Consider the following 18086-nt stretch of genomic DNA (forward strand, 5'->3'; position numbering starts at 1 on the left):
TAGCGCTTAAATGTAAGACAACTGCAAAACTTATGACTTTGATTAATAAAAGTTGTAAATGTTCTTAAGAAGTTTTAACATGAAATGCAAGTGGATTGTACTTAACAACTGAACTGTACTTAAATGTAATGTTCATGAAAAGTAAAAAAAATAAAATAAAAATGACTGTACTCGATTTAAAAAAGTTTAAATAAGTTGCATGCATCGCTAGAATTGTTTGATAGTTTTTCATGTTTTAAATTGTATTTGTATTTGAGGGGGTTCACATACCACTACTGGTTAATAATACCACACTTTGAGAATCACTGCCTTTCCACACTAATCATACATAGTTTAATTAAAAGAATTTTACTGCAGCTATTGCTTCGAAAATGTTTATTTCATCAATAGCTGTACGCTTTTGAAATAACAATTTATATCAAGAAAATATAAAAAGTACACTGTAAACAAAATAATACTCTGTATAAACTGGCCTGTCCAGCAAAATACATTACGCAGCTCTTAGAATGTGCTTTCAATCACTTGTATAGGGATATAACATTTTCTTATTTGTATACATTTATAATGGGTTCAGTGGAAAAAAATAGTAATGACTGACTCAGCTAATACTATATTACTGTGAATACACTGTATCAAGCATTCAGTATTTCCGCAGCAGTTGGTATGAAGTGCTGTTCATATCCTGATGTGTCTTGTTCTTCTTCTGACAAGCTCCAACAATCATCCCTGCCTGTCACCTCGCTCATGTCCTTTTCCTCCTCAGAGTCAACCATTTTGCTGTACTCTCCTTTACCATATCTATGTTTCCTTGTACATCCCTCTAAGGAAGCTGCTGGTCTTGTTTGGTCTTCAAAGAAGCAGTTTTGCTCACATAGCTGGTGCTGGATTTCCACTACCTCTAACGTGGACATGGTGGGGTGTGGTTCATAGATTGGGATGCAAATCCAAGCCACTGGCTCATTCACCTACAATGATATCACACAAAGAACGAAGACATTTTCCATTAAAATGATGATACAACACAGCATTTACAGTAACAGAATTAAACTCACCTGATACGCCATCATTTGGTAGATGGTGCTATTGTATGGATCTGGTATCTTCTCATTTATACACAAACATGTCTTGCTTGTTCCTCTATGAAAACTGACATACAAGCATGTTTTGTTAGTGATGTTGAAACAGCCAAAACCATTGCATGCTTGTCTATATCACACAAAATGTATTATCTCACCTGAGTAAAACCAAAAGACAGCATATTATGACTGGGAGACATAGTAGGATCAGGAGTGATAATAAATGTGCTGAGAAATAGAGATAGCGAGACATATAACATCAACAACCTGATGTGTCACATCTGAGAAAATTATATTTATCATGTGAATAAGTCTGAAAAAAATAGTTACATTTTAACTTTAACTGAAGATGCTGTTGTTGGTTTGTGATGAAACTGATGGTGACATTGTCTCCCGGCCCAGCTTCGGTCACAGCCTTGATCCACACTTCATACTCCTGATCTGCACTGACATTCAGCAGCTCAAAGGTCTTGTTTTCATCCTGAGGGGAGGCGCTCACATTGTACACTGCTGTAGGGAAGATTGCAATATTGCTTTGAGTGAGGTCATTTAAGTACAGCAAACACACATTTTACAATGACTAAGTAACTAACGTGTACTGTACATTATAAGGGCAAAATTGTTGGTCTTCTTTAGTTGCAGAAAGAAAAAACTCCTTGATCACTGGTCACCGTTAAACTGCTTTTCACCTTTTCAGTTTTCCTGATTTATTTGGGGCATAGCTAAAACAGTGCATGTGACGCACTTGTGATCCGGCATGAGGCCCCCCTTCCCACAATATAATACCTTCAACAACTTCTTTCACATCAGTGGTTATCCAGCGCAACTGGGAGTGACCTGTACTTTGTTATTATTACTAGACTAATTTCAACCACTACAGCATGTAGTAAGCTAGCTAACTATGCCTACACCCCAGAACAGCTCAGTGTCATTATTTAAATTCCCAAGCGAGGAGGCGAGGCAGCTGCCCGTCCGCCTACCGAGAGGAGCCCGTTTGCTCTCCGACGCGACAACCTGGTGGGATATATTCCAGACACCTGGGGATTTCGCAGCTCAAACATGTAGGGATGTTTAGGCATAAGGAAGATGCTAGACAAAGTTATTTGATTGACAGTTGGCAGTTAAGGAGGTTTTGGCACATTAAGCGGACACGCCCACAGCATTTGATATCGGAGAGAATGGCTTGATTTATTATTATTATTATGTTTTTTTTTTTAATCATTCAATTCTGACAGGGTTATTAAAAAAATACTTCTCTGTGGTGTGTCAAAATTTGGAAGACATTCATTTTTACTGGGACTTGAACATTTTGTTGCACAATCGTTTGAGGCAATCAAACAATTTCTGTGACTCTATGAGACCTCAGCACATATCAGCAGGTGTTTTGACCTACTCCTTGAGAGCAAACCGCTCCTGTCTTCTTAGATTTGAAGAGTGTATTCTCCAGCTTGAATGTTTCAGCTCCTTCATTGAATGTTCCTTAGGAATTGGATTGGTGTGCTTCAGAATAGACCAATGTTTTGTTCTTAGCCATTCTTGGGTGTTTTGGGACATTATCCTGTTGGTGGACCATGACCTGCAGTTGAGACCAAGCTTTCTGACACGGAGCAGCACATTCCGCTTTTGAAAATATTTATATTCTTGAACTTTCATTGCACAGAAAGCTAAAGCAGTATGCCTGATATGTTTATTTTCAGTACATCTTATTTGTCAAGTTATTTCAGTGACCATTGTGGGGTTTTCTTTCTTTATCAGAAGATTACCAACAACTTTGTGTTGACATCTACAGTATCTGCGACAACTTTGTTTGTGACAAAGCTTGGTTTGAAGAAATTTATTTTGTATCAACCAACAGTATGTATATTGTTGCTGTTTACCCATTTGTCCGTGAACACCTATTTCGTAGTAGAGGATCAGCCCGTTCTGCATGGTCAGCAGAACAGGCTCCCAGAACAGGGTTGCATGTGTCGCAGCAATGGAAATGACTTTAAATGAACGCACTTTAGCGGGAACTGAAAAAAGCAAAATGACAAAATCAATCACAAATATTTATGGAAAAGAATAATAACTGACTGTATGGATACCTACTTCCGTGACAAGAATAACCAATAACGGATGAAAAGTGATGGCTTTGTTGATCGTGTGTAACAGTAAATAGTGACACTTGGTAGGGCCTGTACCTTTCAAAATGACCTGGAAGGGGAAATTCAGCAAAGATGAAACACCAGTTTTGAAAAGTTTTTACTTTTTAAATTCACATGACTGTGTTCCAATTTACCTTATCAATTTAATTACTGTCAAACTACCAAAATAAAACAAACCTTTAAATGTAACTGTAGTACAGCTTTTATTCACTCTGATCCAGTTAAATCCTTTCCCCAGAAGACGTCCTGCTTGTTTGTATTGGACCACATATTCCTTGAATGATTTGGTGTCGGGGAGCTGAGAGGGGAGCGCCCATGAGACGGTGAGGTTCTCCGTATTCATCCTGACATCAATGGAGTGCTCACTTCTCACTTTACCTAAGTATAACAGCAATGTATTAGCTACAGTATTTCAACTGGACCTTCGGGCAAAGGTATAAGAAATAGAACGCATAGTCCATATAAATCAAGGAGTTTGAAAATACACTACCAATGTCATTACTGCATAATCCAACTTTAGAACACAAAGAGTGAAACTCCAAACTTGTGTATTATTTTACAGTACAGTAGCAGCACCCTGACCCAAGTTGCCAAGAAGAAGTGATGTTGGATGTTATTATTATTAATAATTGGATTTGGCCAAGCAAAAAGTGGCCACACAAATATGTTACACAATCAGGAATATGACATCTAAAATAGTAATTTTATTGATCTGTGATTCTGTTCCCCGGCCATCCTGTAATCTATTAATCTGTGAAGTCGTAATAACGAATCACACAGATATTTTGTACTCTCTACATTTGCCATTGGAAGAAAAATTGATAAGATATTGGACACTTGAGAGAGTACTGCAGTTTTCCTTGTATTTGTCCAACCTATGTGATGTGTTGTTTTTCACTGTCACTAGAGCTCAAAATCAAGACATTTCAATCTCGACAATTGATACCTGGTGTTGGAATTGCAAGGTAAGAGGGCACTGTAGCACCACGGGCGTTGTACGCTGATACACTGGCTGATGACACACTCTTTAAAGAGGACTTGAGGTAGCACTTCAGCTCATCACACATCAACAAGCCCCTCGGCTCAGCTACGGAAATATTCACTAATACATTCGTGGTGTGTTTGGAGAACAGCGTAACTTCATATCCCAGAATTTGTCCGTGAGCCTGAGATGTAGGAAGCTTCTGGAAGGGAACAAAAGGTGGGAAAAAAGAGGATTGTGGGGCATGACTCAAGACAGTTGGATTTGAGAGATATTCTGCATAAGATAATGTAAATTCCTTAATGGCAGTGGTGAGCAGTTCTTCAGAGCCTTCTCTGCTGGCCTAAACATTATCAAAAGCACTGACCACAATGTAATTAAATGATTAATTATTAATATTAATTATTGTCTATATAACAAAACATACATAATACATATATTAATTTATTTCCAAGCCTGTCTTAATTTCATAGTGTGTCTTTGATGCCTAGATACAGTGTATATAGATTATTTTTTTTCCAATCAGGTTTCAGCTTCTATGTGTTGCCATATAAAAGTAATCCGCCCAAGGCCTTCAGAATCCCGAGTGCAGGCGTCAAACACACACACAAACACCGTTGAAATTGTCATTTCTTTTTTCTTCCCGAAGGCTGAGTGACAGCACGGCCGACGGCATTTTCCATCCTCTGATTGGTTCAACTAAATAGCCTCTTTACCCCTCTGATTAGTTAGCTGAATATGTGCATGAGATTGATTTACTAGGGAGGATAGGCATGATTAAAAATAAATTTTCCAGGTGTACTTTTCAAGAAAAACTCAACTTTGTGAGGCTATGTCAACCAACATAGTTGCCGTCTGTCTTGTTTCAATTCGGAAAATGGTTTTTGAAGCACTTTCAGAGTATGTGTAGCGCAACAGCTTGCTTCCGCAGACAGGCAGGAGGAAAGAAAGGAGGTCTCTGGATCTCCATCAGCATCTCGGGTGAGTATGACGTATTTTATTGAAAGTTTTTGTGTTTTTATATTGTTATTAGATATTGATTGTGAAGCGCTATATTGTAGTGTACACACTACAACCTTTATAGAGGTTTGGAGTTGTTTGGGGATGATATATTGGAAGATAAAGGTAACTGTTTCTTGCTTTAGTAATAATGGTATTCACCCTCAAATACACAAAACACTCTCTTCCGTAATGCCACACATATAGACTTTACACCGATTTTATTGGCCTTATCGGTATCGGCCAATCAGCATTTTATGCATTTTATCCTGATCGGCTGATTGGCTTTAATGTCATAATTCGCCGATCCGATCAATGACGTGACTTCGCCATCATGCACAGTATATTTTAATTCAAAAGCTAGTTTATTTGTAGCCTTGTCCTTTGGCATAGTCCTGTAAATATCTGACGGGCAATAAATTTTTTTTTTTTTTATAAAAACACGTCGGCGGTGTGGAACAAACAACACGTCTGAGACAGACAACACATAATGCCCGATCAGAATACAAGACAAATATGCGCTTTCACTATGTCAGACTACTGCAATAAAATCTTGTATTCCGATACCACTACATCCCGTTTTTTCGATCACTGGGCTTCATCGTGTCAACGCAAACGCGACCAGATACACTCGTTACCATGGCGACGACAACAATAATGGATTGCTTCCAGCATGTTCACGTACTTTTAATACGATACGGCTCGCAAGCAGGCAACAAAAACGTTATATAGCCTAGCAAGCTACTGCTAGCACCAACGGTTGTACGTGAACATGCCGCCGTTCTGTCGAATTATGCTCTAAAGTTTCGGTGTGGGTGAAGTAATTTAATTAAAAATAAAGTAATTTAATTACAGTAAGTTAGCATCCATTATTTCTGTCATGTTGTAATGTTGGTTTGACCTGACTGATTAGAATACATGACCTGACTAGAGCACTGATTTCCAAACTTTATGGAGCCAAGGAACATATTTTAGAATAGAAAAATCTCACGGCACACCAACAAACAAAAATGTCACAAAAAGTGGATACATGAATTACTGTATTTACTTCCTGCCATCTAATAGAAGACCATTCATTTGTTCTGTCTCTCACTATGCCTCACTGGCATAAATAGAGGAACAAAGATACATTATTTATTGTAAATATAATTTTTTGAACAATTAAGTACACAAGTATATACAGTAAATGAACAGGTCATTTAAATAGACACATTCCTCCATCATCCGATCGGTTATCGTTTTTTTAAACTCGCTGATCGGTCCCAAAAATCCTGATCGTGTAAAGCCTACACACATAGTTATATAGTGTTTTTGTACATTATTTTACGTGATGGTATTATTAAGAGGTGGATTAGGTCACTGAAGGCCCAGGTCCGAAACTCACCAGCCACAGCTGCTTGATGGTATAGGTCATCTTTTTTGTGAAACATTTTGAATTAAAGCTGCAAGTCTACACTAAAATTGTATCTTGATTGCTGTTTGTCACATTCATTGTGGAGGTGTATTCAACGCAAAATGCTCATTATCCAAATACTACTGAATCTAAATGTATTTTCTGTGTATCTTGATTGTTGTCTGTCACATTCATTGTGGTGGTATATTCAACGCAAAATGGTCATTACCCAAATACTACTGGATCTAACTGTATTTTCTATTCCGTTATAAAAAGACAACCATTGGTTTGGTCAAACGTAAAATTAAAAATTGTGTGTTGTCTACCTTCCAGGTCACAACACAATCAGCATTGGTGGCAGGCACGCCACAATCCTTCCATACATCTATCTGTCCAGTAGGAGCTGAAAAAACAAGTTTCGCTCCAAACATTAGTCTGCTAACAATTTTTAATAGGTGTTGACTTTTGAACTTATTTCTACATTGCCTCTTAAAAGAAATCTTACCTGCCTCAGAACTCCTTATTCTGTGGGTTGCACTCCAGTCGCTGATCAAGCCTGTGGCACAGGAACAGCGTACCTGAAATTCATAGACTACACCAGCTTGGACGGGACCACTAAATTCATAGGTGACTTGAGCTCCAATTTCATCCTAAGCCAAAAGTAAAACACACTGAGTGAGGACACAATGAGAGATCAAAGAATTAGATATTATAGCATGGTTTTTAAGTGTGAGAAAGAGTTGAGTTCACTACAACTAAAACTTGAACTAATTGTGGTCATGCTTTTATTTTTTGCTTGCCCCAGATTTTTTTTATCTGTCTCAGTAGGAACTAAAAGAAAAAGAAAAAAAATCAATCCAATTTGCTTTTACTATCACCGAAGTCAACTTTGCAGGTTCTCATCAGTGATTATCCAGCACAATTGCGACGTGAAGTCAACTAGTTAGCTATCTACGCCTGCACCCCAAGAAGCTTCCCATCGGATAGTCCACTGACGTGGCCGCTTTGGAGCCCCTTGTTGTCAGCCATGAGAGCACGCAAGTCACGCAGAGAGGCAGAATAGCGAGGAAGCTGCATTTATTTATTTTATTTTTTTTTTTTTTAAAACAGTCAGACTTGACACCCAGTGTGTGGACCGGAGCTTCGGGCTGGCGTGGCTGCATTAGCGCGCCTTGTTGTCGGGCATGAATGCACGCATGTTGAAAAAATTTAACTTTAATGATTTTAGAAAACGGCTGCAATATAAAAAAAAAAAAAAAAAAAAAAGAGTGAAAATTTAAGGGGGTCTGAATACTACTTTCCATACCCACTGTATGTGTAAGTGGATTTTCACGACTCATACAGGTAGGAATGTTTAGGCATAAGAAAGATGCTATAAGAACCGTCCCTTTTTCCAGGACTAGTGGTAGTTGACACTTGACCGGGGTGTGGTTTCAGCGCATTTAGTTGACACGCCCACAGCGTCTGAGAGCCGCGAGAACTGCTTTTTTCCCCCCCCCATGATTTTGAAGCCTCGTTTTATATAGATTTTTTTTAATCATTCAAATTTAGAGGATATTTATTTTCACTTAAAAGGGACTTTAAGTCCTCTGGGTGCTTCTCACACTCTGAAAATGTCCACATACAACCATACATTTCTTGTTTGGGTTTGTCTATTAGCTACATTACTTTTACATATACTGTCAAAGTTGCCTTCACCATGTCAAATGCTCTATGGAAAGGACAGAATGAACCACGCTTTCTTAATACCTCATGCCATAGTTTTTCTGCTTGAGTCCGAAATCGCACATCACACGACCCCAAAGAGAGGTGTGGCTCATTACAGATGGAACTCCATGATATTTCCAAAGGATCTTCATAACTACGTGTAATTAGAGGAGGTGGTGGCTTTGCTAAAGGCAGAGGTAACAGAAATATGTTAGCATAAAATAAATAGTGTAATTATTCAAGTTTCCACTATCATTATCATAGTGGATGTTTGTATATGTGAGCAATATGTCCAGGACTCACTAAGGTCTCCTGTGTCGAACACAACCACTTGGGATTTGGCGGAACCGTGTTTGCTTTCAGCCTGAACCCAAACATGAAGTTCACTGTTCATGGAAAAGTGTTCACGGTCGATGAACCCACTCAAACTTGTCCCAGTATTCACACGGTCCTCTCTGGAGAGGAAGCGAGAGGAGATTCGGTAAGTCGAGTTGTGATGTTTGTTTACAAGAGGTGGGTAGTAACAAGCTACATTTACTCGGTTACTTTTATTTAACTTTTTGGATAACTTGTACTTGTCAGAGCAGTTTTAATGCAACATACTTTTTACTTAGATATTTTTGGTCAAAAGAAACACTATTTTTACTCCATTACCTTGAGCTACATTCTGCTCACTACTTTTTTTATCTTTTATCTACAGGTATTTATTATTGCTTGTGTAATATATTTTGGTTCGTCAGAGCAGCTTATGTCACATGACTCTTAACCAATCCAGCCTAACAACCAGTCACATTTGACTCAATTTCTCCAATCAAAACTGAACCGTGCAGTCACATGACCGCACAGTCTCCGCGCCACGGACTCACACAGAGAGTGACATGTATATGGCAGAAAAATATTTACCTCATAGATAGGTTCCACCTCAACCGCAACCCGAGTTAAGCGGTATAAATTTTTTTTTTTTTTTTTAAATCGATGGACCGACTACGAAAAAGAACAGCTTTGTCATGCCGTCATCTGTTTCTTCCTAAAAATGTCTATATTTCAGCCTATAAGAACTCCACTTGAATCTGAGAAAACACATTGCTGTTTTTTTATGAAATCTCTGCCTGGTGAGCCCGTTGTCTAGTTTCATGAGTGGAAACAAAAAGTAATATAAGACAATTTCTGATGGCTGAATTGATGTTATTTTATAAAGATTTATTTACCGTTGTTTTAGTTAAAGTGATATTGTTAGGCAATAGCTGTAGTTAGGCATTCCTGTTCTCTGTTTTTGTTTATTTAACGTTTCGGCCATTACAAAAAAATAATAAATCAGAAGTTACACAGAACGCTGTAAGTCGTCGTCCCTCCTCCAACCGAGTACTTAGGTTTATTCACGTAATTATTTGGACGACTACTTTTTATGTTAACTTGAGTCATATTATTCTAAAGTAACAGTACTCTTACCCAAGTCCATTTTTTGGCTACTCTACCCACCTCTGTCATTTACTGATCAGTATCATGTTGCGCTCACATGCTGTGTGCGGTTTCCCAGTGTAGACTGTAGTTTGTGAGGATCTGAGGATCAAATCTGTGATTCCAGCTACAGTGAATATCAACCCCACAGCTGTCATCACATGGAATGTGGCACTCGGGTTTGGAAGGGGGATCTGGAGGATCTAGAGTAAATAAAAAAACATGCTATTTTCAAATGTGCAGCCCTTTATTGGGCAAAGAACCATATTTGGTAATGTAAACCCGAATCAAAAGAGATCCCATGAGCCTCAATATAAGAGAGGAATCAGCAAGGTTAATTCAAACAGTATACCGTATTTTCATGACCATAGGGCGCACCGTATTAAAAGGCGCAGTCTCAGTTACGGGGTCTATTTCTGTATTTAACACATACATAAGGCACACCGTATTATTGGGCGCAGGCATGGTAAAACATTCGCTAGCTTAAAACATACGGTAGGATGCATGAACGCTAAAACATACACTAGCATGCATGCTAGCGTATGTTTTTAAAAAGGCAGCGGGAGCAAAACTGAGTTCGGTGGTACTTTATTGAAGTATTTAACTTTTTTTTGATTAACTAATTTTTTTGATCAATCCTCATGAATGATGGCAAGCCCTGAGTTATTGCACTCAGTTGAATGGTGACTATAGAGACGCTTCTCCCGGCTGTTCTTTGCTCATTAATCCTTTGCTCGAGTGGGTCTTCCAACTCGGGCCACCTCGCCTTTTTTTTCCCCGCAGAAACTCAGCTTCGTCTTCTTGACTTGGCGAAGCTCGTTTTCCTGCTTCCTCCACTTGCGAACTATGGATTCGTTGACCTTGAATTCTCTCGCGGCTGCTCGATACCCATGTTCCTCCGCGTAACTGATAGCTTGCAGTTTAAACTGTGCTTCGTAAGCGTGTCTCTTCGTAGGTGACATTTTCGGGGGTCCTTAGCCAAACCGACATTGTTTTGCCCAATGCACACCCCGGAAATACTCAGTCAGTCAAGTGGTTTAAAAAAAAAAACAACAACAAAAAACGGCGCTATATACCTACTGGGGGTGGGGCTTTAGCATTCTACTTCACGCACCCTTCCCCTGTCCTCAGCCACGTCCGCTTTTCCTCTGTGTAAGCAGGGTGTCGGCAGGAAATGCTAAAACAATTTAAACTAAAAATAATAATAAAAAAATAAAAAGGTCAAGCGGAGCGCTCATCACACAACATTTATAAATGTTGGAACTCAGTGCACACATAAGATGTGCCGCATTATAAGGCGCCCCGTCCATTTTGGAGAAAATGTAAGACTTTTAAGTGCGCCTTATTGTCGTGAAAATACGGTATATTGTTTTTAAAGTATATTGGACTAGTATGAATGCATTATAAGGAAATAGGATTAAAATATTTGGAAATATTGCTTAAAATTATTATCCAACTATAAAAAAAATTATAGTCTACAATAATGTTCTATGGCTTAGAATTTTACAGTATGTATGCTAGTCCCCTAAAAAGCCTTAAAGCCTACAAATCTCTAAATAAGCCCACCGACCAATACTAAAACTCTATTTCTTGTGCAAAACAAAGACTAGGCTCATGAAGCTCATTTTCCACATCGTCGATAATGGAAATGTAGTTAACTTCCCATTGTAGCGGTGTGATTTTGTTAGTTCAATCATATTTAAAATGTAATGTCTATTTTCATTACTGCAGTGATGTAAAAGAAACCAGAAATTGATAAATCGGAAAAAGAGCATACCTGCAGCAGCATAAGAAATGACCATGCTGACTATCAAGATTGAGAGAATCCATCCTTGGGCCATTACATTTGGAGCCAGCCGTATTGTGCCTGTAAATGTGAACACACAGAGAGTGTGTTGTTACAGATCAAATCAATATTTAATGCTTGTGAAGAGCGTCACTGATTTTACTTACTGAGCCTAGCTTTCTTGTGCCAAAAGGATGTATTATGTTAACCAGATGTCCAGAGGTTCCATTCACTTCTCTGAGCATGCACAGATCTTGTATGAGTTGTCAAACCTAGAGAATGTGCATTGTGATAAAGTGTATTAGTATTAGTAGTAGCGTATTCGACAATAAATGTTACAATTCATGTGAGAGACAGGTCTGCCTGTAGTTCACTCCATAACACACGGTGTCTATAAAGTCTCTTTACAATTTAAAATATTTATTACAAAAGCAATTGAATAGACAAATCCATGGAAATTAATTTTAAAAACAATTTTAAAAAGACATCACGATGGTACTTGATTTCTTGCAATGTTCGTTTTAGCACTGCAAAGCATCAGTGATCTTTTGCTTCATATCACTTGTGTCCCATATCATTGTTAGATACTAGATATCTTTAATATAACCCAATAAAGTCCAGTGAGTGATATCAGATGAACGAAGTGGCCAGGGAATTGGACCATCCCTTCCAATCCACATCTGGGAATGTTTGATATAAGAACCCACCAACATACACAAATGCAATATGATTAAAATAATGATTACCACTGCATATAAAAAAAACAATCTGTTGGACATCTAATCAAATTAATGTTTTAATATTTTTTTTTAATGTAAAGAGACTTGTGGACACCCTATATAGCAATGAGTCCACCACACGGTTTCACTGTATATCCCATGGCTATTTTTTCCCAGAATAATGTGAAATAGTTACAGTATAATAGTACACCAAGGTAGTGATTCCCAACGAGTGTGCCATAAGAAATCATTAGAGGTGCCACTGGAAATGATCCAATCTGACTTAACTTGTCAGAAAATGATTATTTATTAATAACAAAGACATCTTTGTTTATCTATCCATACCAGCAACATATAGTGACAGGTAGAACAATGAAATGCTATTCCACTAGGCGTAGAATAAACCTGTGCGTCCACCTGTTGCCATTCATACAACAGAATGTCAAGGCTTCCAGCCAACTTATCAGCTTTCATGTTCAATTAAACAGGCCCAGATTTTGAACGAGGTAAATTAATTTGTGAGCAAATTGAGATGAGATCAGAAACAGAATCATCTTTATTTGCCAAGTATGTCCAAAAAACACACAAGGAATTTGTCTCCGGTAGTTGGAGCTGCTGTAGAACGACAACAGACAGTCAATTGACAGAGAACACTTGAGACATAAAGACATTGAGAAAAACAGTCACTGAGCAATAAAGGGTTGCTAGTTTTTCTGGTAATGCCGGTACAATATATATATATATATATATATATATATATATATATATATATATTTTGGACAATTGTGCAAAAAGATGCAGCGTCCTCTAGCACTTAAAGCAGTGTGAATGACTTATACAGCAATAGTCCGGTGCAATGACGATTGTGCAAAGGGCGTCGAGACTTCAAGGAGTGTATCCAGTTTAAAGTGACTAGTAGCCCGATAATCTGGGACAATGTTGATTGTGCAAATGTTGCAGATACTCATCAATCAGTGTGCAAGTGACACAGTGAGACAGTGACTGCACGAGTAATGTATAATTGGCCCGACAGAAATGTGACAACAAACTCAAGACAAAAAAATTGGCAGCATGTTGCAATGGAATTGTAGGTTAGCTGTTTAAGAAGTTGATTGCAAGAGGGAAGAAGCTGTTGGAATGTCTGCTAGTTTTAGTTTGCATTGATGGGTAGCGCCTACCTGAGGGAAGGAGCTGGAAGAGCCGGTGACCGGGATGTGGAGAGTCCGAGAGGATTTTGCACGCTCTTGTCTTAGTTCTGTCAGCGTGCAAGTCCACAAGGGTGGGTAAGGGGGTACCGACAATCTTTTCAGCAGTTTTGCTTGTCCGTTGCAATCGGAGTTTGTCCTTTTTTGTAGCCGCACCAAACCAGACTGTGATGGAATTACACAGGCCTGATTCGATGACCACTGTGTAGAACTGCCTCAGCAGCTCCTGTCCATCATTATTTCAGTATTCAAACAAATTCGCGTGGCTCAAGTATGATAATGATATTGATGATATTTACACAGCAGATCCGTCGCAAATGTGACCTAATCCCCACTTGACGTCACCTTGCGTATTTGACGGGAATGCAAACCAAACAAAGACAACTTCCTGGACCGAGACTTTCGGTTACAACAGCATTACTTTGGAAGCTTCAGTGTAACAACAGCATGCACGATATTGAATACAGTACAATAAACAGTTCGTTACCTCATCCCCACTGAGAACGCAGTAGTGTGGAGAACTTAATTTCCCTGTGATTCGCGATCGCTTTAACCGGAAATAGCAGCGCAACAGGCCACGCCCCTGGGTATTTCCACATCGATCACGTGGATGTACATATATGGGGAAGTCAGTCCCTTCACATGCGAGTGTAATATTAACCGATCCTGACGAGCCATGTACTACGAAGCGTATTGCTGCCACACACACTCACAAAAAAGGTTCAGTGATAGTGAATCTTATTTATTTATTTATTTTTTTGGGATGTGGCAGCAGTACGCGTCTGTGCTTTACCGTTTAACATTACCGGAATAAACACAATCATGAAGCCATTTGAGGTTTATATACTTTGATCTTTCAAGAAAAGACGTTTTCCCATTCAAATGTGTTTGTGTAGAAACACAAACTTCAGTCTCAGTTACCACATAGAATCTAACTTTGACTTACAGTACTTCAGTACTTTTGTTAGTTGTTCTCTGTTATTTCTGTACCTCGCCAATATTTATTCTTTTACTGCACAATCTCAATTGCTTTTTTGTATCATGTAGCTGTATAAAGAGTGCTATGATATTTATTAGCATTGTAGCTCCAACCATTGCTGCAAAAAAATGAATATAGTTATTTTTTTGCCATTGGAGGACTGAGGGTGTTGTGGTACATTCGTCTGACTTTAATAAAGGCTGTGTAGGTTCAGTTCCAACTCAGTGACGATGTGAATGTATGAATGAATGGTTGTTGGGACCTGCGACTGACTGGCAAGCAGATCACGGGGACACAAGCCTAAACAGTGTAAGCAGTATTGCAAATGGACGGATGGGCTGAGAACCTACTGCCTAAATAGTAAACAAAAGTATTGAAAATAAAGATGTTTCAATATGATGATTGATTGATTTAATTCTTAATTTCAAACGTGTGTGAGTGAATAATAAGAAAAGCAAAACAGACAAGTTTAAAATAAAGTTAAATTGTACAAATTTGAAAATGGGTTTGAAGAAGTAAATCTTGCACTGGATTTCTGTACCACTGCAAACAGCAATCCCAAAAACAATCCATATTTTGTATCACTTATTCTCACTATAGGGTCAAATAAATCCTGTCTGACTGTGTATAATTTTTTACTTTGCAAAGGCTTGATTTTTGGAACATATTGGAACTCATTAAATTGTGTAAGTGTACCTAATAGTTTATGTCAATGCACTGGCAATGCATGGACTTGTTATAGTTTTAGAAGAGAAAGCAACACAGTGAAATTCGTAATTTGGTGGTGTTGATTAAAGTTATTAAGATTTGAATACAATTAAAATGAATGCAGTAAAGCAACAATGGCAATGTTTTGTGTTCCCACGTACAAGCGATCTTTAGCTACATTGCACACATCTTCTCAAACCAGCTGGTAACACAAAGAAAGCATTTATTAAGTGTTTTGGGACACAGTGTTCACAAAAATGTGTTATCAAAGCATTGAATGCCATATGGAACAAACATGTACCATGACAGTTCTAGTAGAATTCATCCATCTGACAAATAAAACTGTTAAGTTAATGTTTTTACAATGATATAAAATGGCCAAAGTTTCATAAGAAAAAAATTACCGTATACATTGATGTGTTTAATATTCATGATAATTTCACAATGATGTACTGGTATGCATGTCTGTTTGTGTGATTGTTGTGTTCAGTTCTCAGCAAAGGGAGCTGATCTCACTCTTGCTGCAGCCCCACTTGCAGCATGCATTGGAAAGACCCAAAACCACTTCCCGGCCCTTGCGATCTGCCTTCCGCAGGGCTTCGAGAATCTCCTCTGTGATAAAAGAACGAGTTGGCCGGCTGAAAATTCTCTCTTGGTTTTCACTTGATAGGATATCCAGATCTCTGTTTCTGTAGCGTTTACTCTCCATCACAGGATTGTGACTCAGTTCCCCTGAGGAATCTTGATGGGCGCTGAATAGGTCTTCTGCTGCAGTAAAATGAGCCAAAGTTGAGTTTCAAAAGAATTATACAAGTGTCATATCACTAGAGGTGGAAATAAAAATTAATTCTATACATTAAAAAAAATGTGAAACCCCAATTATTCCTTTAGATAAGTCACTGTCTCACCTGAAGTCCTGAGCGATCGTCTCCATCGTGAGCCACCACAAGTGAAGATGACTGCTCGAATGAACTCACGACCACAGAGCTTGACGCCATACACTGGGTTGTCCATGGTGTGAACTTCATTTGCCAGCAGACACACAGCCAGAAGCACAACTTTCCACATAGCACCCTGAGGAAATAAAAGCAGAGCTACAAAGGCAGATTATTTGTGTTGTGCAGCAATTATAGGCTTCTGTCTCCCTGTCTGCAACAGATATGACTATGTGGTGACCCAAGCGGGGTTTATAAAGCAGTCTGAAGCCCAATAAGGGGGACATGCATATTGCGCATGCAGGATCCTCTGAAAGAATAGAAGATTCGAAAGAGAGATACAGCCGAAGACCTTTATGAAGAATAAAAAGCGGACCAAAGGTCGGAAGCACATGTCTAATGTCCCTCAATTTCATATGTAAAACATGCCATAATTGTGAATTATGGGTATATTGTAAGGATCACAATGAGACTTATCATTTGAAGAAGTCAAATGGTTTGAGCTGCATAATAAAAAAAACATGTCACATCTTTTGCAAGAATATAATTTTTATTGTTCTATGAAATATCCCTCAGACTCAGCAGCTGGTCTTGTGTTGGATTATGACATACCTAATGTTGCAGCAGGTGAGTGCATATCCTGTATAGCCCTCTCAATTACGAATTGAAGTTGGATTATTTAAGAGATTTGGTAAATTAATCAAATCCATACAAACTTGTTCAATTGTGTAGTAATATAATACCTACATACAAATAAATATCACTATAAATGTTTTCCTGAAAATATTACTACACTCACCAACATCACTATAACAGTATATCTCACACACACACACACACACACACACACACACACACACACACACACACACACACATATCTATTATATATATATATATATATGTTCTGCCATTTTAAGCCACAAATTACAATTTGTATGACTTCAACATCGCCACCCTGTGCTCTTGATAATGACATTTTCTGTCATTTCTTTAACGGAAAGGTGAGCGGGGAGGACAGAGTCATCACTGGTGACATTTTCCAAGTCCGATAACATAGAAGTCTAGTTATGACTCGCACAAAAATAAAACACCTTTTATCTGTGAAGCCACTAGTCAAAGGCCATTCATTTGGAAAATTACAATAGCAAGATGAATTTGCAATTAATATGACAATAGCAAGGAAACAAAATGGTATTTTAAATATGACATTCATTAAAAAAAAAAAAGTCATAAAAGTCACACACATTTATATTGCTGTGAATTAATACAACAGGTCAGATACGCAGATGTTCTTCTGTCTATCCATTTTCTATACTGCTTGTCCTCACTCGGGTGAGCTAGAGCCTATCTCAGCTGACTTTGGGGGAGAGAGACAGGTTACAAACTGGACTGGGTATCACTCAACTGCAGGACACATACAGTAGATAAACAACCGTTGACATTCACATTCACACCCATGGACAATTTAGTCTTCATGCCATTGACCCATTGCAGCCTCCCAAAAAGACAACATATCACCCTTGTAATATGTTTTTTGATTAGAAAAATAGCAGTAGCTATAATATTGTACTTTGCAGTAAGGTAGAAATTACAAGGAATGTAAAGAATTAATCAGTTTTGCTACATTCTTTGCTTCAATTTAATGGACATTTTGCTAATTCTTCTGGTGTGCGCACCTTGGCAACCTAGGAGCAGTATAACACTGACATTCGGATATAAATGAAGCCAGTCACTCTTCATTAAGCCACAGTAATATTAGTTGTTCTTTGCACAGAATATGCCTGTGAGTATTGTTATATTATCTGTCTAAATGTATTGGTCAACCATTTTTATTCAAATAAAGGGTTATAAAACCACGAGACCCATGCTATTTGATAGCCCGTCTATGGCATTTTGCATTGTTTATGAGCATTAAGATAAACTGACTTTTCAAGGCAAAGCTATGTGGGTGCTTTAAATACACAACTTCAACTGGGTGTTTGTTTGTTAACTG

The 18086-nt window shown here is 38.3% G+C and overlaps 2 protein-coding genes across 9 annotated transcripts; both read right to left on the reverse strand.

The window, feature by feature from the left end:
* Positions 1–360: 360 nt before the first annotated feature.
* Positions 361–14023, reverse strand: il12rb2l (interleukin 12 receptor, beta 2a, like). 7 transcript variants are annotated; one of them, XM_061701211.1, is made up of 17 exons: positions 13957–14023; positions 13443–13634; positions 11713–11817; positions 11537–11626; positions 9818–9962; positions 8605–8756; positions 8344–8486; positions 7100–7244; positions 6921–6997; positions 4167–4404; positions 3398–3598; positions 3165–3269; positions 2954–3088; positions 1407–1586; positions 1235–1304; positions 1053–1146; positions 361–965 (listed from the first exon to the last, which is right to left on the reverse strand). In XM_061701211.1, the coding sequence occupies exons 4-17, from the start codon at positions 11598–11600 to the stop codon at positions 633–635; spliced, it is 2082 nt and encodes a 693-aa protein (XP_061557195.1). In that variant the 5' UTR covers positions 11601–11626; positions 11713–11817; positions 13443–13634; positions 13957–14023; the 3' UTR covers positions 361–632. The 7 variants fall into 7 exon arrangements, with proteins under 7 accessions (XP_061557195.1, XP_061557197.1, XP_061557196.1 ...); XM_061701213.1 differs by having other exon boundaries at positions 13443–13519; positions 13957–14019; XM_061701212.1 differs by having other exon boundaries at positions 13443–13695; positions 13957–13995.
* A 1376-nt stretch (positions 14024–15399) lies between these two features.
* On the reverse strand, positions 15400–16279 carry rln3a (relaxin 3a). Of its 2 annotated transcripts, none has more exons than XM_061700823.1 (2): positions 16065–16279; positions 15400–15921 (listed from the first exon to the last, which is right to left on the reverse strand). In XM_061700823.1, the coding sequence occupies exons 1-2, from the start codon at positions 16222–16224 to the stop codon at positions 15650–15652; spliced, it is 432 nt and encodes a 143-aa protein (XP_061556807.1). In that variant the 5' UTR covers positions 16225–16279; the 3' UTR covers positions 15400–15649. The 2 variants fall into 2 exon arrangements, with proteins under 2 accessions (XP_061556807.1, XP_061556806.1); XM_061700822.1 differs by having other exon boundaries at positions 15400–15924.
* Positions 16280–18086: the final 1807 nt, after the last annotated feature.

The sequence above is a fragment of the Phycodurus eques genome, chromosome 16 (genome assembly GCF_024500275.1).
Source record: "Phycodurus eques isolate BA_2022a chromosome 16, UOR_Pequ_1.1, whole genome shotgun sequence".
NCBI lineage: Eukaryota > Metazoa > Chordata > Actinopteri > Syngnathiformes > Syngnathidae > Phycodurus > Phycodurus eques.

Excerpts from the sequence above, each read along its gene's own strand:
- il12rb2l (XM_061701214.1), bottom strand. The coding sequence starts at position 11,600 with ATGGCCCAAGGATGGATTCTCTCAATCTTGATAGTCAGCATGGTCATT. Across the intron at positions 8,757-9,817 it reads TGGGAAACCGCACACAGCAT|AGAGGACCGTGTGAATACTG; the intron begins GTGAGCGCAACA and ends CTTCCTCTCCAG. Across the intron at positions 1,305-1,406 it reads TCTTCAGTTAAAGTTAAAAT|CACATTTATTATCACTCCTG; the intron begins GTAACTATTTTT and ends TCTATTTCTCAG.
- rln3a (XM_061700822.1), bottom strand. The coding sequence starts at position 16,224 with ATGTGGAAAGTTGTGCTTCTGGCTGTGTGTCTGCTGGCAAATGAAGTT. Across the intron at positions 15,925-16,064 it reads ACGATCGCTCAGGACTTCAG|CAGAAGACCTATTCAGCGCC; the intron begins GTGAGACAGTGA and ends ATTTTACTGCAG.